The 20,555-nt window shown below is 42.5% G+C and overlaps 1 protein-coding gene across 8 annotated transcripts in view; it reads left to right on the top strand.

Annotated features, from left to right (window-relative positions):
• The first annotated feature begins 207 nt into the window (after positions 1–207).
• STXBP5L (syntaxin binding protein 5 like) overlaps positions 208–20,555 on the top strand; it is a 309,553-nt gene continuing 289,205 nt past the window's right edge. For all 8 annotated transcript variants that reach the window (XM_034788439.1, XM_034788419.1, XM_034788402.1 and 5 more), the window contains exon 1: positions 208–664. In XM_034788439.1, coding sequence (XP_034644330.1) covers positions 461–664 — 204 coding nt within the window. In that variant the 5' untranslated portion in view covers positions 208–460. The remainder of the gene's footprint in view (positions 665–20,555) is intronic.

Here is a 20,555-nt window from a genome sequence, read left to right as displayed (position 1 = left end):
CCGGAGTCGGGGCCGGGCGGCGCCTGGAGCCCTCCTCGCGCCCCGCCCAGCCCCAGCTCACCTGCAGGAAGCCCGGCTGCCCGGGACGCGGCTGATTCGCGGGAAGCGGGGAGGGGGCGGAGAAGCCGGGGGAGCGTCAGGGGAGGAGGCGGAGCTCGGTGAGCTGGGGCCGGGAGCAGGGCAGGGAGCTGCCAGAGATTTTGTTAAATTTAAAAGCCCTTTTAGAACCGGGACAACCGGTTCTAAAAGGGCTTCTAAATTTAACAACCGGTTCCCGCGAACCGTTGGGAACCGGCTCCCGCTAACCACCTAATATTGGGACCCTGTTTGGCACAAGGGACTAACGCACTGCCTGACCCAGCAGAACATCGGACCGTTTTTTGTTTTGCTACATGGAGCTGATTGTGTGAGAGCACACTGGTTCCCCCCCGCCCCCCATCCTTTTAAAGATTTTTCCAAAATGAAGAAATTTAATTTCCGCAAAGTTTTGGATGGTTTAACTGCCTCATCTCCTGGTGGCAGTAGCAGTGGTGGCAGTAGCAGTGGTGGTGGAATTGGGGCTGGAAGTGGATCCGTGCATCCAGGAGGGACTGCAGGTGCTGCAGGGACACCCAGAGATGAGATCCAGGAAATCCTATCTTCGGATTATTTCCAGATTTGTAAGGTAAGGATTGGAGTGGCTCTTTCTATTCATTTACTATTAGAATTAAAAGAAAGAATGAAAGAAAAAGGCATCTATTGGGGGGCTGGGTGATGTGATGCCAGCATACCTTTTACTTGACAACTGCAGTGTTTGTGGTAGCTAACCCTGGAGTGATGGGATGGAAATCACATTTATGCTTGTTCTTCCCTGTGCACAGTTGTTGTAGTCAACAAATTCATAAGGCTCTTAATGTCAGCATCAAGAGCCCAATCCTGAGCTCAGGCTCAGTTTCCAAATTGATAACACTACAGTGGCCAGGTAAGGAATTCAGACAAAGCTAGTAAGAATAAAATGTGTAAGTGAGCTCTTTTTTAGAAATTCAGAGTAGCATACAAAGATTTTTTTTTTTAAATAAAATATGTTGCAGGTAATATTTCAGGAAAAGGCATTAAACAAAGGTAAAATCCACTGGAGTTAATGTTACACATACTGTTTTCATTTCTCATTTGTGATGCATTGAAAAGGGATCAATTATTTTCCTTTAATATTTGCGATGAAGACTGTTAACTATGGCAACATTATAATAATAGAACAGTATCAAGATTGGCTAGCCCCAAATTTGATTGGTCTTTGTTTTTCTTAGGTGTTGACCAGATCCTTCAATGAGAGTTTTGTCTGAGTAAGAAATGTAGGGTCATCCCTGTGTTTGTCTTTTTCATATTTATTTTTCATAATGAAAGCTTCAGCACTATTCTTAAATCAAATCAAATCAGTACTAGCTTCTCCGTAACAACAACAAATTATAATTAAAAAAAAGAAAAAGAAATGAAATGTTGAGCCCAATCCCATTGTCCTTAACTTTGACATGAATTCTGTTGACTTTCACTGGGAGTTGTTCCTAAGAAACGACTGCAGAATCAGGTCCCTTAATGTTGAACTTTCAAGGGTGTCTTGTAAATAGTGAAAAGGAAAAATGATTTTTTTTTAAATTGTAAGAAAAAATTGCTAGTATGTTTTAAAAGCTGTGTTAATCTTCCCAAAATAAACTTCATCCTTCAAGGTTTTTGAAATTCCAATTTGGCTCAACTTGATGTATAAAACGTCCTCAAAGGATGAACCATTTATTTTTATTTTTTGTTACTGTTTGGCTTAATACCTTTGAAAAATAAAATAATTTGATTAACATAGGCATATAAAGAAAAATAAATGAAGTTTATGTGTTTAAGATACTTCTTTCTTAGTCAGCATAAAAGGCTATGGTTTGAAATTTGGGAAATGATCAAATCATATCGTAATCTAATTGCTTTTGGTTCTTTGGAAAAAAGAAGAAATTTAAGATATTTAACCCTGAAAAGTGATACATTGCATGTATCAACATAAATATTTAAAACTAAGGGCCCACTTACGCTGTCATTGAAATCAAACAACTAGCACATTTTGGGGCAGAATGGTTCAAATTCTGTTCCCAATTAAAGTCAATATAAAATCTCACATTGATTTCAGTAGGAACAGGACCAGAGGGAAAATTACTTCAATGAGCTTTGGATTAGGCTCTGTGTAAATAATAATGGGAATTTTCCCATTCATTACCTTATGTGAAAGCAGGATCAGGCCCTTTGGCCAAATTCCTCCATAGTCTAAATACGTGCAACTGAGTAGTCTTAATGGAATTATACCCGTTTACACCGGGGTTCAATTTGGCTCCTTTTGTGTATGTATACAATAAAACAGTATTATGTCAAACTTCAAATATTTTAATAAGAACCCTGCCTCTCCTTTTTAACACTACAGTAATAAAAAGGAAATACAAATAATCAAAAATATATTACAATATCATTGCAGAATCTGACTTAAATCCACAAAGTCAAGGGAATTCTGAGTTAAGGCTAAAACTCAGCATGTTGAACTCCATGATGAAGTCATCTTATAGCACCTGTGATTTGTATTTGTCTCAAAATAGTATCGTGTGATATTACATGTCATATGTTGTAATACGTAGTCAAAATAGGGTGCATTAAGAATAGTGTCAGTTCATTTTCAGCCTTAATTCTGAATTTACTTGTTACTTTAAAATATGTCTGTGGTGTTACTTTCTGATGAATCTATCTACATACATGAGTACATTAGTAAAACATCATTTTGGAAGATTTTGGCAGGCAATAATTGCTTCTCTTTTTAAAATTAGCAGACTTTTTATTTTTTTAAAAAACATTATTAAGCTGAGTGTTAATATCAATACAAGAAAGCTTTAAGCTGCAGCAGCACTTGCTTATAAAAGCATGGTACTGCAGTGGCCAACCTGATAGTATACAAAATATTTACTTCCTTTGATCAAAACACATAGATGCAATAAAAGCAAACTTGCCAAAATATTCCATAAATATGTGGTGATAAAAAAAAATACTGCCCTAAAGGTTATCCTTAGATAGGAATTATTCTGCTGTATGGCCTTTTGGTGAGCTTATGAATATGTTTGAGTAAACCAACAGAAGACCCATAGGCCCCAATCCTGCATTTTGTAGCACGTGAATGGACCACTGTGCTCATGCAGGCCCTCACTGAAGTCAGTGGGGCTCCATATGGGCACAGCAGTCCACCTGCATTCTATAAGGTGCAGGCTCAAAGTAATAATTTGTACCATAAACCAATGCAAAAGAAATGTTGCAAAAGTAAAAATAAAGAAAGGATCATAGAATCTAAAACTTGCCTTTTTTTTCAAGTTACTCCTACACAGACTTTTGAGATTTCTATTGAATATTATTCAACTGGAATAGGTAAGTTTTTTAGCTGCATGTCTGAGGTCCTGATCCTACAGCCCTTGCTCACTCAAAACTCCCATTAAAGCAAATGGCAAATTTGGATTTTTATGGGCTGCAGGCTAAGGACAGATAGAGCAACAGTTCAGCTAATCTTTTAAAACGGTTTTATTTTTCTTTCCTTTGCTGTGTCTTCATTTAGGTGTAGAACATAAAAGCTGACTCATACTTCAGAATTATAGGGCCTGATCTTAGGCACATCTCCCATTTCAAGTAAATGGGAGCTTTTCTTAAATAAAAACTGCAGGATCTAGATCACAGTTAAGACTGGTTTTATTATTAACAGATCTGAGGGCTTTTTCCTCTCTGTGTATTTCGAAGGTGCTTATCACTGAGGTGTCTATCAGGTATATTAGTAAATTAGATTTAGGCACAAAGCTAATAGATGGAAACTGAATATTTTATTTTATTTGGATGTGTTCACAATTGCCTTTTGATATTTATTTTCAAAAGTAGGGGACTACATTAATGATTTTAAGAATACAAATACACTAGGTTTGGAAATATTGTGAGCTAAATTACTATTGCCTTTCCTAACAAGCATGATACATTTACATGAAGGTAATGTTGTAAAAATGAATCAGTGGCAACCTCTTTTACAGTATTAATATAATGACATGAAATTCTGACACTCTTATAGTTGTCAGCTACTGTGAAATCAGCAAACTGAGATACAGATCACATAGTTTACATGGCTGCTCTTGAGAGGTGGGAATTCATGTGCATATCATAAAGATATTGATTATAGCTGGGATCAGCTGAATCAAAAATTTTAATGTAGTAGCTGTGACAGATATTGCAACCGCATGCAGTATCTGTGAGGATCATTTTGTGTTAAGTCTATGAATGGTTTATATAACACTGTGGGCCAGGGATTGTATGTAATTCCAAGGGGGAAGGATTACCACAGCTCCACAAGGAACTAAAAGCAGTAGGGGGTGATTAAGATGAACCATTTAGGTTATAAACACTCCAGAGAGCTACCACCCCTTGGAGAGGCTTCAATATACTAGATCAGACTGGTTGTTTTTTTAAGAAACCAACAGACAAAGAACAGGCTTTTGGTGTAAAAAGGCTGGGTTTAAGCTGACTTGGGGCCTTCTTTCTGATCCAGCAAATGGACAGGACCTTCTGTCAAAGAACTCCAACCCTTCCAAAAGGGTTGGAAAGACTGTGGCCTACTAGAGCCCTGTAAGACTGATGGGTGACCTCTGGTAAGCTTTTAGCATAAGTATAGGAACTTTTATTGTTTTTGACATGTTTTTACCTTGAGAATAAAGGTGCTTGCTTTAGAAGGAGCTGTGTTGTAACTGGTAATTGCTGGTAATACACGATTGATAGCTCTGGGAGAGAAAGCAATGCACAGGTGCTGGCCTTTAGAGAGAATGGCTTTCTGGAGGTATGACAGCGTAATGCAGGGAGCTGTGCACCCTTAAAACCCCAGTCAGAAAGGAGAGAGACATAGATCTCCAACCAAGAGAGGTGATGGCTGGGAGCTGGAAGCCTTAAGTGGGTTCCCTTGAGGGACCACAGAGAGGAAATGAAGTTGAAGTTATCCTGAAACTGTGACAATAGCCTTGTGCCAAAAACTGGGCCTGATCCAGGTGAAGTTAGTAAACAGGGGTGTCATTTACTATAAGGTGGGGGAGGAGCAGCTGCCTCTCCAGTCCTTGGTTTCCCACCCCCCTGACTTTTCATAGGTCTATATGCTTCATTATGTCTTCCACTCCCTCCCCCCAACTTTGGGTGTGATGATTAGGAGAGCAATAATTGCCCAGTTTTTCTCTGGACAGAGAATATTCTGTATGCTGACACAACTTTGCCCACCTTTTACCCACCGAATTTTTCTGAGATGACACCCCTGATAGTAAAGCTCAAATTGATGTTAGTGGCATAGCGTTGGCCTCATTCTTTGGAATAAGGGTCATAGTTTCTTATATTTTGCCATCGTATTAAATAGGTGCTTTCCTAACAGATGTTCACAGGTGAGTCCAAGCCACAGTCCACAATATGTAAGAACCTGTTGGACTAGAACCAGGGAGCACAGGGGTTCTGCACCACTGATGGTTCTGCATCATCACTGGAAGCTTAGGCTGGGTTTCTGGTGGAGGACCTTGTGAAGCTGGGCACTGCAGGAAGTGCTGCCCAGAAAGGGGCAGCCCCTTGCTGCCCCACTGATTGGCTCATGCTGGTATATAAACCCGGAAGCCACTATGGGGAGCTGATTGAGCAATGATGCAGATGTCCTACTTTCTTCCAAACCAGACCCTGTCTTGCTGTGGATCGTAGACTCCGGCTTCTGACCCTGGTTTGTTCCCAACTCTGGTATTTGCGTGCTGTCTGTAACCTGGTGCTTGACTCTGACTTCCTGGTATCCAGACCCGGCTCAACCCTGATTCTGCTACTGGTTTTCTGATTGCAGCTGGGTAATTGACCAAGGCACACAGGCTGCCCATGGCCTGGTCCTGACAGTTTGCTCAGACCACCTTTGCCCATCCCTCCCAGAGACTGTGCATGAGCAGCTAGCACGCTCACACGGAGAAGCAGCTATACTACATGCCTGAACAGACCACCCGTCATCTGAACTGGCCCTTGCAGTGCTGCTGCCAGAATTGTTTGATGGGGATTGCTGGAAATTCTGGAGGATCCTGAACTAATGCTGGCTGCTCTTCCTGCTGCACCCCTGAATGTACCCTACAGATCAGATAAAGGTGGGGCTAGTAGTTAGCATGCTCATTGGGGAAGTGCTCAATTGGGCTTCCTCCTTTTGACGCAGAACAGCTCCATGCTTTCCGACTTGGACTCCTGCCTGCAAGCCTTCTCAACCATCTTTAATGACCTGCATCGTGTCCGCTTCACAGAGGCTGCCCTCCGGAAGCTGCTGAGGAAAAATGAGCTAGCCCATGTTAAAAACCCCACATTCCTAGAGGCTTTTATTAATCTTGCCGTGTGCATTGACTCTTGGCTGCATGTTCAGAAAGAGGAAAGAAACCCCGTGCCCACCGTGTACAACAAAGCCTGTAGAGCTGAGTCCTGAACCCATGCAGGTCACCCTGGGTCGCCGACGCCTGGCCCTAAAGGGGAGAGAATGTCAGCTGCAAGTGCGCCAGGACATGCCCTTGCCTCTTGTCCCACTTGAAAGAGCTGGGAAAATGGAGCAGCCCCAGCCTGCTAGGTTGGTGTACAGCCTGGGCATCACTAGAGCTCCATGTTCTGGAACCAACCCTCAAGTAGGATCCTGTCTGAAACCATAGGCTGTCCCCACATTTCCAGTTGCTACTGTGGGTGCAGGCTACGGGCAGGCACAGCAGATCCCCTGCAACTAATGATAATAGACTCCAGGACTGCTGCCAACTTTGTAGGTGCTAAGGCAGCCCAAACCACTGCCAAACCCACACTAGACCTGGTGGAGATGATTGATGGCTGTGGATCCTATCATCAGGGCTGATGATCCGAGAGACTGTCCCCTTAGAGGCTATAGTAATAGGGCACCAAGAAATAATATGCTTTGATATGATCTGCTCTCCATTCTTCCCAATAATTCTTGGTATTCCTTGGTAGGAGAAGCATGACTTGTGTATCTCCTGGTGGCGGAAAAGCATTCGCTTCTCCTCCAAATATAGCCAGAAAGCTTGCCTCCAACAAAGCAACTAACCCCCAGTTGACCTGCAACCAGGGCCCCAGGAGTGAATAAGACCTTCAGAAGTGAGACCCAGATGGTGGGGAATAACCAGAAGCAGTGATTCCAGACCAGAACCTCAACTTCCCCGACAAATACTGAGACTACCTGAATGTATTTGAAAAGAAAAACATGGATTCACAACCCTCACACAGGGACTATGATTGTCCAATAGACCTACAAACAAAGGCAAAGGTGCCACGTGGATGGATATACACTATGTCTGAGCCAGAGTTAGAGGCACTACGTGCATATATATCCAAGGAAATCTTACAAACGGCTTCTTTCAGAGATCCACCTCTCCAATGTGGCACTAGTCCTCTTTGTGTGAAAAAAGAGTGGGTCACTACACTTCTGCATAGACTATCATGCATTGAATCAGGTGACTATTTGTAACCAGTACCCTCTGCCCCTCATCCCAGAATTATTGGGCTGCCTGAGGACTGCCAGCTTCTTCACTAAACTAGATCTTCAGGGGGCATAAGTCTAGTGCGCATAAGTCCTAAGGATGCATGGAAAACCATTTTTCTTACCTGATATGGGCACTTTGAATACTTAGTAATGCCATTTGGTTTAACCAATGCCTTTGCAACGTGTTAACATTTTGTAAATGATGTGTTCAGGGGCATCCTGGGCCATATGTGATAATCTACCTTGATGATATACTGGTGTTTTCTGAGAACCTGAGCAGCACTGCCATCATGTCTGGTCTGTCCTGGAGAGACAGTTTTATGCCCAGCTAGAGAAGTGCACCTTCGACCAGGCCACCCTTGATTGTTAGGTTACATCATCTCCTCGGAGTGTATTCAGATGGACCCACAGAAGATGGAAGCCATCTACAACTGGACAGCATCCCAGACCCTTTGAGAACTTCAGTGCTTCCTAGGCCGTGTGAATTTTTATAGGTGATTCATCACCAACTTCTCTGAACAAATAGCCCCTCAGACTTCCTTCCTTCATAAAGTCATTTGGTTCCCTTGGTCACCTGAAGCCCAGCTCAAAATCGCCTTCACCATGGCCCTGATTTTGGCTCACCCTGACCTGACTTGCCCATTTATAGTGGAAACAGATGCATCCAACATGGCCCTCTGGGTAGTACTCTTGCAGCAACTTGGGCTGCAGTCAGTTCTGCACCCTTGTGCATTCTACTCTCGAAAACTTGCCCCTGCAGAGATGAACTATGGAATACTGGACAAGGAGCTGCTTTCAATCCAAACTGCATTTGAAGACTGGCGTCATTGCCTTGAGGGAGTTTGGGACCCAGTACTGTTTTTTACTGACCATAAGAACCTCGAGTACTTCTGCAAGGCCCAAACTTTGAACCAGAGACAGTTAAGGTGGGCCTTGTTCTTCTCTTGATTTGAGTTTACAATTACCTACCGTCCTGGAAAACAAAATGGGAAAGCCGACGCTCTACTGTGAAAGGGAAAATACTACTGGGAAAATGAGGTACTTACTTCAAAGCCCCCTACCTCCTCAAGCCTAGTAATTTTGTCAATGCCACAGTTCGGGAAGACTGGTCTCCCTTATCCAGTCTGCCTTGAAAGAAGACTGGCTCGCCCAAGGAACACAGCCCACTGGGGGCAAAGATGCACTGTTCTGTGTGGGATGGGATAACATACTTGGACCGCACATATGTTCCCCGGGGCGCTCCCAATTGAAGGTGCTACAGCTGTGCCAAGATGCTCTGTTGGTGGGTCACTTTGGCCGCCTGAAGACCACATGGTTGTTGAATTTTTCTGGTGGTCCTGAATGCAGGCCAAAGTCCAAGCTTACGTGGACTCCTGCATGTGATGTGCATGTAGCAAGTTGCCCCAGAGCAGACCACTCAGCAGCCTAGGCTTTATTGCGGAACATCTAGCATCAGATGGCCACATAGCAGTCTTAATGGTTGTGGACTGTCTGACTAAAATGGCCCATCTCATCCCTTGCAGCCACCCAACCTCTGCTGAAACTACTACCCAACTCCTCATGCAAAATGTGGTTAGTCTCCATGGGCTCCCACACCACATAGTTTTAGACGGAGCCCACAGTTTACCTCTCACTTCTGGCACAGAGCATTCAGATTACTGGATGTCTGCATATTCACCTTCTCCACATACCATCCCAAAACAAATAGATAAACCAAAAGGGTGAACCAAGTACTGGAACAGTGTTTTGTAAATTATCACCAAGATAAACTGATTCATACTCCTCCCAAATGCGGAGTTTTCATATAACAATGCTGACCATGCCTGTGCACGTTAGAGCCCCTTCTTCTCTAATTACGGGTTCCAGCCCTGAATAAGGGTTGCCAACTGTCTAATCTCACAAACCCAAAGACCCTTGCCCTGCCACCTGCCCCACCCCTCCCCCAAGGCCATGCCCCCGGTTAGTTCATCCCCCCCCCCTCCATCGCTTGCTCTTTCCCATACTCATTTTTACCAGGCTGGGGTTCAGGGGTTTGGAGTGCAGGAGAGGATTCAGGGTGCAGGCTCTGGGAGGGAGTTTGGGTGTGGGGGGTGGCTCATGGCTGGGGTAGGGGTGTGGGAGGGAGTGCAGGCTCTGTGAGGGAGTTTGGATGCAGGAGGGAGTCAGGACTGGGGCAGGGGGGTGGGGAGCAGGAGGGGGTGCAGGCTCTGGCCAGGCGGCACTTACCTTGGGTGGCTCCTGGAAGCGACCAGCATGTCCAGCTCCTAGGCTCAGGGGCAGCCAGGCCGCCCCTGCCTGCAGGCGCCGCCCCTGCCGCTCCCATTGGCCATGGTTCCCGGCCAATGGGAGCTGTGGAGTCGGCGCTTGGGGCAGGGGCAGCGTCCAGAGACTCCCTAGTCCCCCCCAGGCTGCAGGGACATACCGGCAGCTTCCAGGAGCGGCGTGGAGCCAGGGCAGGCAAGGAGCCTGCCTTAGCCCTGCTGTGCCACCGGAGTTTTAATGCCTAAAATCTCCCGGTTTGGCTTCAGTAGCCTCTGGGAGATAGAGCCTGATCTGAGAGACTCCCGGCAAAACTGGGAGGGTTGGCAACCCTAATCCCTGTTTTCACCTGGCACTACCAGCTGCCATCTACTGGGTCCAACAAATCCATCTTATTCAGGGGAACTGAGGAACAACCTAGTAGAGGTGAAGAAGGCTTACAAGAGGCATGCAGACCATCTGCGACAGGAAGTTCTGACATTCACAGTAGCCAGAAAATCTGGCTCGCTGCCAAGCATCTCCAGACTAGTCAATTCTCCTGGAAATAGGACCACCAGTTCCTGGAACCCTTCCAGATATGCCAGCAGATCAACCTGGTTACCTTTAAACTACAGCTTCCCCAGTCTCTCAAAATATACCCAATTTTTCATATTTCCCCTTTTGAAACCCTATACCGAGAACTCCTTCCCTGATTGAACCACACCACTGCTTCCATGGTTGAAATCCAGGGTCATAAGGAGTACAAAGTGCATGCCATCCTTGATTCCGGATGGATGCCTGTACTATCTGGTGGACTGTGAAGACTATGGCCCTGAGAAGCACGCTTAGGAACCTGCTTCCCATGTCCTTGCCACTCACCTGGTGGGGAACTCCACAGGACTCACCTGAATAAGCCTGGACCAGCAACACCCTTGCGGGACTAGAACCTAGAGCTATAGTGGGTGCTGAGCTGCTGATGCTTCTGCATCACCATTGGAAACTTAGGCTGTGTTTCCACTGGAAGACCCTGTAAAGCTAGGCACTGTAGGAAGTATTGCCCAGAAGGGCCTGAGTGCCTGCTGATTGGCTTATGCCAGTATATAAGCTGTTATGGGAAGCTGTCTGAGCAATGATGCAGACTGTCTGCTTGCTTCCACTCCAGACCTTGTCTTGTTGTGGACCCTAGACTCCAGCTTCAGACCCTGGTTGTCCCTGACTCTGCTGTTTACCTGCTGTCTGACCCTGACTTCCTGGTAACCTGACCCAGTTCGACCCCGACTCTGCTATTTGCCTGCCGTCTGCAACTTGGTGCCTGACTCAGACCCCGCTGCTTGTCTCCTGACTTGGTAACTGACTGGTGCACACAGGTTGCCCATACTGTGTCAGGGCCGGGCCTGACACAGTATGTAGAAATGACTAGTTAGCTGTGGGAATAAATCTCATGTTAAGATCTTGGAAGATCACATTTATGACACTGCAAATCTCTTGAGTTCAGAAAGACCATAAATAGGGATATTAGGGCTTTTATTACTTTTGCAGGAGATTGGTTGCTAGGCATGATGCAGTTGGGAGAAGATTGAATGAGAATGAAGATGAACACTTATCAGACATAGAGTCGATATTGTTTATGCAAGAAAGTCTCCCGTTGGGGAGAACATGAGTTTTCCCTTGCATAAGGAATATAGAATTGAGCATGCAGACAACTATATATTTAATCTAGACATACAGAAAATGTTGGAAATTCATATTTGGGTTAGGCACACAGACCTGTGATCTCTCTAGTCCAGTATCCTCTCTCTGGCCACTGTCAGCACCCGAAACCTTAGAGTAAGGTGAAAGAACCCTACAGCAAGTAGATGTGTGATACCCCCAGTGGAAGTCCCCTCCTAATCCCCAATAGTATGATATTGATAACTGAAGTTTTTATCCCTTCCAAAACATTTTGTTTACATTAACTGATATAACTGGATATTCATTTTATCCATATAAACTTCCAGTTCCCTTGAATCATACTAAATTCATAGGTTTAATAGTGTAGGCACATAACGAGGCCAGATCATACATTCCCACAGAAAAAGTGATGGGGCAAGGAGACCTGCATGAAGTTCATTTTGCAGAATTTTCTAGGAGGCATCCCCTCAAGGGAGATTGGTTTGGGGGTCTTATGGATTGTGCAAGGGTGATGCCTCCCAACCCCAGTTGATCTGAGGGTGGGATATCTACCCCCCAAGATGCATTCAGGCAGTAGCCATCCTGCAAGGACAACTTCCCCTATGCCCTATCCTGGTATTCTCCATTCTGTGGTTTCAGCAGGGGCTGTGTTGTCATTGGCTGAATGACACTGTCCTGTAGTGACACTGTGTAATAACTATGTGATTGTGATTAAGACATTTTAGTGTTTGTGATGCTAGATTAGATTAAACTGATTTTTAAAGACACACTAGATTTGTTTCCCTCCCTTATGGGGTCCATTGCAGGGCAGAGATAAGGTTGATCAGTGTCCTTAACTGTGCGTTTACATACTGTAACATTTCTGGATTTCTTTCAAGTGTAAGCTTAACTCTTAATTTCCAAGGTTTATAATGTTTGGTTCTTGGACAACATCCCTGCAAAGTATTTAACCCTAAATTACTAATATGTACTCTCATCCTTAACGCCAATTTAATGTAGTTTTTGTCTGGGAATTTCCTTGTTTATTTTTAATTAAAAATTTCATATATGAACACTAAACAAGAAACTCAAAGAGAATGTTACCATGTGATACTTCTAATGCTTTGAAGATATGAAGTGTCAACCTTAAATCATTTTAATTTTTATGTCCAAAATAAGCCATAAAAGTCTGTTTTCTGCCACTCTAGAGCAGCACAAAGTATACTAGCTAGGTAAACAGGGTTTGCAGTTGCTTTGTTGAGCCAGAGTGTACATTCAAGATTCTTTCCTTGCACACACATTCCAAATTTCCTCTCCCCCACTTTCTCCACATTCCTTGCGTGCACACACGTACTCCGATTTCCCCCTTCCCCCTGGACCTCTATGTTCTCCTTCACATGTGTGTGCACGCACGCATATACGGAGTTTACCCCTCTCGCCTTCCCTCTCTTTTCATTAGAACTGGTGTAACATATAGCTTTTGAAAAGGAGAATTTAAGATTAATTATCATTTTTTGCCATTATATTTCATAACTAAAATTTATCTGGTTCATAAGAACTTCCCGAGATAGAAACACTCAAAATTGCTATCTCCTATTGTTTGTAAGAGACTGAGGTCATAGGCTGATTCCCTCTTTCCAAAAGGCCACCACCTCCCATTGCTCCCAATGAAAGAGAGGCCAACCTGTCCCCATGAAGGTGGTGGCACCCTATGCTGTCAGCCCCTGGAGAGGAACATAAAGGGAACAGGAGGCAGCAGCCCATGGCGGTGAGTGTATGGGCTGGTGTACAGGGGAGGGGGGGCATGTATGCAGTAAATGCAGTCCATTGACTGAAAAGATTCTATTGTACCTGCTACTTTTATGACATCTGATGTGGGAAAAGGGCATTGGAGTTATAAAAATATTTTACAAAACAATAATACCTAGCAATATAGTATTTTTCCTCAAGAAGGGACCTATACATTTGATCACTAAGTGCTTTACAAAGGCGGATCTTCATTTTACAGATGGAGAAAATGAGAGAGGTGAAGTGACGTACCCAAGATCGTGCAAATACATTGTGCATTTTTTTTCTGTAATAGAGATTTCCAGCCCCCAATGCTGAGGCAGGACTAGATGACCTCCCAAGGGCTCTTCCAGCCCTACATGTCTGTGTTTAAAAAAGCTGTTTACATGGATTTGTTAACTTGTCACAGCTTATATAAGATGCTTGCTGGGAGTGAGAGAAGAGCATAGAGGGTTGTATGATTTGAAGTGTACGTAGTGTGTATCTGGGGGAGGAGATAACAATGTTGTCAAGTACAGATGGTTGATAATACTTAGCTCTTTAAATGGAATGTGATGCTATCCCTGGATGGTTTTGTCCATGGTTTAATAGGCCTGCTCGCTAGCAAGGTTTGTGAATGATAAAAGATTGGTAATGCAAGTGGGAGATGTTTGGTGCCTGCAGTTAGGGACAAATTTGTGATTACATATACTTTGTATAGTTCTGAAGTTAACAGGATTGCACACGGTGTAAGTCAATGCAAAATTTGACCTTTAGCATTTAAGACTCTGATTCTGGTTGCTAGTGGATGTACTAGCACAGACCCCTGTTCTTAAAAGCAGCCACACTGATTTCACTGGAATGTTGTGCAGATGCAAATGTCCACCCTAGCACATCTGTTTGCAGGATTATGGCTTAAACAATTAAAATGGATTGCTTACATTTCATACAAAAAAACTACAATAAAAGAACATTAATGTTGCAAATTGAAGCACCCAAAAGTCTGGAACCTGACACCTCTGTCCCCTTGCTTGTATGCACTATAATCTAGTCTTTAATATATGATCATGTATTATTATTTCCTCAGGATATCTGCCTGATTTAGGACCAGATCCTCAGCTGATGTAGATCGGATTTGCACCGAGGATCTGAACCTTTGTATACAGGTTGGATGGTGCACTGGGAGTGAGTCAGCTGTTCAATATTTATTTTTATGCTCCTTATTCAGTGAGAAATCCTCTGCCTCATTCACTGTACATCATGCAGACTGCATGCTAAATGAGTTGCAGACCCTCTGATGTTTTCCTCATTCACCACATACCATCTGTCCTGTACATGGAGGGACTAAATATACTTTCAGTAAACACCTGTGTAAATTTGGTTTTACTCCAGATTTACACTGGGGTAATTGTAAATAGAAATGGATAAAAAATAAAGCACAAATCCGTAAGACCCCTGTTTCATTCACTAATGTATCCCTGCCTCAGATATTGTATACTGTTTAGCCTGCACACAGGGTGAGTAAATGCAGGGATAATAGCATGTGGTCATGTACATAAAGATCTGATTCTCCGGCACCTTGCACATTATGTCCTTACATCTGTAGTGAGATTGCAACATGAGGATAAAACATTTTCATTCTGATTTGGTAGCATTTTATACTTACTTTGCATGGATGTAAATGACTATACAAGTGGAGAGACAGTGGAGAATCAGCCTTAAGGACTGTATCATAATGCACATGCAAAAGGGTTAGAGTTAGAGTTAAGATTGTGTGAGCAAACTTAATCTTGGTTTTTACTTGACTTTTGGGTGCATCACTTTCCACCCTTAATGCGCTCTTATTTTTTGTATGAAATTTCCTAGGAATTTGTAAAAGAATGTTTATAAAAACAAAGAAATTCTATTATGTGAAACTCTTTTGTATATAGCAGTAAAATGCTATGTCCTGCACAAAATGTGTGCTCTTTGACCTAGATCCTGGAGTTGTGTCTGAAGCAACGTGAAGGTGAAGAGCACAAAGGTGACGGTAAGTCACTTTTATGAACTTCCCTAATCCTGGAACTTTCAGAGCACCAGTTCCGTCCCTGCATAAAGTAGAGCAGCCTCAGGGCTGCTCAACTTTGTACTAGTTACCAATGGCTCCTATGGCTGTTTTGGTAGTCAGGGACTGGTAACGCACAGGATTGTCCCAGCTACACAACTTCTCTCCTGGACATGCTTCCCGTGCCAAGGGTTGGGACTGAGTTGTGCCTTAGGAACCATTATGGGAATGCAGGGTGCTGGATCCACTGGCTTTCCAGCTGCTTTGCAGTGCTATAAAGTAGAGGTATAATGAAGCCATAGAAAGGCCATGTTCCATTCACTATTCATCTTGCGTGTGATGAGGCATTATCAAACATTATATAAATGAAATTCCATATCCACCGTTGAAGATCATAAAATTGCACTCAAATTACATGCAGTGGCAGTGCTAGTAGAAAGTTGGGAGCTGATTTAATTGTACAGAGCTAAATTCAACTGATAGTATTTGTGTAGAATAGTACTCTGTGAGTAACCACATTGCAATGAATAGAGCTGTTTGTGGAGTAAGGTACTACTCGTTGTGAGTAAGGTCCTACTCGTTGTGAGTAAGGTCTGTAAAATATGTTCCATAACAAAATTTCATTGGAACACTGATAAGCACAAACCCAACCTATAGATTATCTCTCTGTCAAATTTCATCTTAGAGCCTTCCTGCTGTGGTGCTAGAGCTTTTCAAAAAAGGTGGCAAAAACATTTTAAAACAATAGAACCCCTATTTTATGAACTAAATTGAGGATTGAGGAGTTTGTAAAATAGAAAATTTAATAAAATAGAACATCTCAAAATTACAGTAGGTACAGTGCATAAGTCGCAGTATGGTGCACTACATCACTTTCTTCTTGTCCTTCAAACCACTACAGAATGATTTCCAGTGCATTGGAGGCATTGGGACATTAAGGGATGTTGACTTATTTTGCATTGACTTTGATTTTATATGATTTTTTTTATGGGGGGCAGCAAAATAGTTGGTCATTCATAAGATGGATATTCATAAAATCAAGGTTCTAGTATAATAGCAGAAGTTCTTTCTCAAGTATCTTCATACACAAAAATGGATGAACTATTTCAATTGAAATATTTTAAACTTTCCACCAGCAATCAAAACACCTACCTTTGGGCAAAGATCAGCTCTGGAAAATTTCATTCCCAAATATGAAAATTTTGGAAAGTTGTAAGCAATTGAAAAAAGACCCTTTAAAAATGGAAAGACTTAAGCAGCGTAAACTATAGGTGATGCTATGTATTGAAAATTATAACTGCAATGAAGCTAGACTTGTTTTACTTCTAGTTAATAAACTTCCATCACCTTATTTTTGGTGTTCTGAGTGGTGGTGAAGAAGAGACAGGAATGTTTCCTGTTAAAACTTACAGGAATGTTGAATATTTTACAGTTCTGCAGACTAGCTCTCCGTTTTACAAATGTTGCTCTGAACACAATGTAGCTTCTGTTTTTAGATTATTATGGTTAGTGCTGCAACAACAACACAAATCGATATGAACTACTACTTGAACTGCTTTGACTTAGGGCCAAATACACAGTCCCCATTTTGAGATAATGGGCCAGATCTAGCCCCAATGAAGGCAATAGAGTTATGCCTGGTTACACAAGGTCTGAATTTTTCCCAGTGGGATTTTTACATAAGGAGTGAGGACCCAGGCCCAGAACCACAACTGCAGGCACTGCAACACTGAACATTGCAACGTCTAACTTTTAGGCACTTACAAAATCATCGGAACAAAGCTGCAATCCACCAAGCCTGAGTTAGGCTTGTTTTCTTCCAAGTCATTGATAAAAATGTTAAATAGCACAGGGCAAAAAACTATTCTCTACAGGATCCTGCTAGAAACACATCCATTTGAGGATTCTCCATTTACAATTACATTTTGAGATCTATCAGTTAGCCATTTTTTAATCCATTTAATGTATGACATATCAATTTTATCTTTCTAGTTTTTAATCAAAATGTCATTTAGTACAAAGTCAAATGCATAACAGAAGGCTAAGTACATTACATCAGCAAACTTTATCTTCTCTCATCAAAAAAATATCAAGTTAGTTTGACAGGATCTATTTTCCTTAAACCCATGTTGATTGACATTAATTATATTACCGTCCTTTAATTCTTTATTAATCATTCTTTATCAGCAACTCTGTTATCTTGCCCAGGATTGATGTCATACTGACAGGCCTGTAATTATTCAGGTTATCCTGTTTGTCCTTCCTCATTCCACACATAATTTGGTGGGGGTATGAGGACAAGAAATAGTAATGTGGGGTGTGGGAGAGAGAGAATGAATGATTATATAGTCTTAGTTTAGGGCACCCACCTGTGAGGTGGGAAACTAAGGGTCCAGTTCCCCTACTCCAATGGTTATTTATACGCAGTGGAAATGCTGAGGAGAGACGGACGGAGACCTATATCAGAATATCTCATAGTCCAGGAGTTAGAGCACTCTCCTGGGAGGTGTGGGAGACTGCTGTTCAAATCCTTTCTCCCCCTCTAGTGGTGGGGAAGATTGAACCTGGGTCTCCTACATCTCAGGTGAGTGTGCTAACCTCTGGGCTAAAAGTTATAAGGTGTGTACCACCGCTGGCCAGATTTTTGAATGAGGCCCAATCCAGTAGACATGCTTAGAGGCCGCCTACACGCTTGGGCCCTATTAATGATAGGCGTGCCTCCAGTTTGTGTAACACCTTGACAGATTGGCATCTGGTCGCAGCGTGCGCCCCCAGAGGCAGAAACTTAAGTATCTAGGGAACTTGTCCAGGAAAAATAAAGGCACATACAGGGTTAGGTGGCAGCCTAGCTGGGTTTTTGTGGATTGTAGTGTTGCCTAAAACCGGGACTTAGTTATCTAAGTCTGGGACTTTGGTGTCTAAGTATCTTAGTGGATCTGGGCCCCAGTGCTTTTCTCCAGTTTCACTGGCACTAATGGGAGTATGTGGTGAAATGTTCATAGAAGGGAAACAGTTGCTCTGTGGCATACTCCTTCCTATTCCAGCCCCGTTGGAAGTTCCTCTGTAAGTACATTGGAATGGTGCTCTGTTGGTTGGGGGTAGAGGAAAGGTGGGAAGGGATGATCACTCTCCATGACCTTGTGTCCTTGAAAATCTCCATAGAGGGTAATACTTGCCCAGCAAAAATTATCTTTCATGGGTGTTATAACTATAAAGGGAAGGGTAATAGCTGTCCTGTGTACAGTACTATAAATCCCTCCTGGCCAGAGACTCCAAAATCCTTTTCCCTGTAAAGGGTTAAGAAGCTCAGGTAACCTGGCTGGCATCTGACCTAAAGGACCAATAAGGGGACAAGATACTTTCAAATCTTGGGGGGGGAAGGTTTTTGTTTGTGTTCTTTGTTTGGGAGTGTGTTCTTTCTCGGGGACTGAGAGGGACCAGACATCAATCCAGGTTCTCCACATCTTTCTAAGCAAGCCTCTCCTATTTCAAACTTGTAAGTAAATAGCCAGGCAAGGCGTGTTAGTTTTCCTTTGTTTTCTCAACTTGTAAATGTACCTTTTACTAGAGTGTTTATCTTTGTTTGCTGTACTTTGAACCTGAGACTAGAGGGGAGTCCTCTGAGCTCTTTAAGTTTAATTACCCTGTAAGGTTAATTTCCATACTGATTTTACAGAGATGATTTTTACCTTTTTCTTTAATTAAAAACCTTCTTTTTAAGAACCTGATTGATTTTTCCTTGTTCAAGATCCAAGGGGTGGATCCTGACTCACCAGGAGTTGGTGGAAGGAAGGAGGGGGGATGGTTAATTTCTCCCTGTTGTAGATCCCAAGGGGGGTTGGAACTGATTCACCAGGAGTTGGTGGGAGGGAGGAGGGGAACGGTTAATTTCCCCTTGTTTTAAATCCAAGGGGTTTTGGATTTGTTTTCACCAGGGATTTGGTGAAGGTTTTTTCAAGGCTTCCCAGGGAGGGAATCCATTGATGGTGGCAGCCAAACCAGAGCTAAGCTGGTAATTAAGCTTAGAAGTTTTCATGCAGGCCCCTACATTTGTACCCTAAAGTTCAAAGTGGGGATCTCAGTCCTGACAATGGGTTACCCTGCTTACCACACATCTGGATTTCAGTGTGAATGTGGCAACTATGGTGTCGTTATTGCCAATGGTGGCACAGATTTAGATGGAGCTTAACTGGCACGGGGAAAGCCCAGGGAATAATGCAGAGGTTCAGGATCAATGGAATTTCTTTGAGCATCTTGGTGCATCTGTGGATTTGGAGGTCTGAGTCACCAACCCATTCTGTATGTGAAAAACCCTACCATATCTGAAAGAATAGTGTGTAGGAAATTACTCTCTGAAATTCCTAAAGCCTTATTCTTCACTGCCTTACACATAGTGTGAGCATTTGTATTGCTGCAAACTGGGGGTAAAATATGACCAGTTTGAATTGGTAGTGTTCTGCTCTCAGTTTGCACAGGTGAAAATGACTATCCTGAGGAAGGACAGAGAATCAGACTCCTGGAGTTTCTTGGTTTTATATGAATTTTTCTCATATAGAGAAGATTCTTGAGTAAGGATTGTAGGATTTTTCCTTTACTGTTGTGACTGGTTTTAGGTGTTTGGTTTTTTAAAATAAATTACTTCACTGAAAGATGTAGTTTTATATCACCACCCCTTTCAAGGGCCAAAATAATATGAGGGGGTGAATTCAGAATTTATTTAATGCCTTGTAGAAGTACAGTGTGTTAGTAATAAAAATGTTTTGATGAGCCAAATATACTGTATGTAGACTTTTTGGAAACAGTCAAATGAAAATGACATATTAGAAAAAAAGATCAGCTTGATATGAATTTTTGTAATGTTATTTCTTTTATTTTTTTGAAGTAGGATTATTACTGAATTGTATCAAAAACATTTGTTTATATAGTTATATGAAAGTGATGTAGCACGTGTTAAGGTGCTTGTTTCCAAGGAAAAAGGGCTCTGCATGTACATAATACAAAAAAATTAATTGTATGATACGGGCTCATTTGTTAATTCAAATGCTAATAACATACCTGTGAATTCTTTACGTAAACATAATTGACAATGTTTCATAATTGATATTTATGAAATCAAAATGGTAAAAGTCTCAGTTTAAAGTCTAGTTTTGTTTTTCAGTCAAGAACAGAAGTTTCTCACTATTCTTTAGTGTTTCGTTGAATAACCTTTTACAATGCAGTTTTTTTTAATTGAATAAGAATTCAGAAGAGAAAAAAGCTTAAAGTGTGGTTATACACTGAAAAGTGGCTATGTAAATATCATGACAC

This window comes from Trachemys scripta, chromosome 1 (assembly GCF_013100865.1).
Source record: "Trachemys scripta elegans isolate TJP31775 chromosome 1, CAS_Tse_1.0, whole genome shotgun sequence".
Taxonomy (NCBI): Eukaryota; Metazoa; Chordata; order Testudines; family Emydidae; genus Trachemys; species Trachemys scripta.
This window is presented reverse-complemented; position numbering and strand designations above follow the sequence as displayed.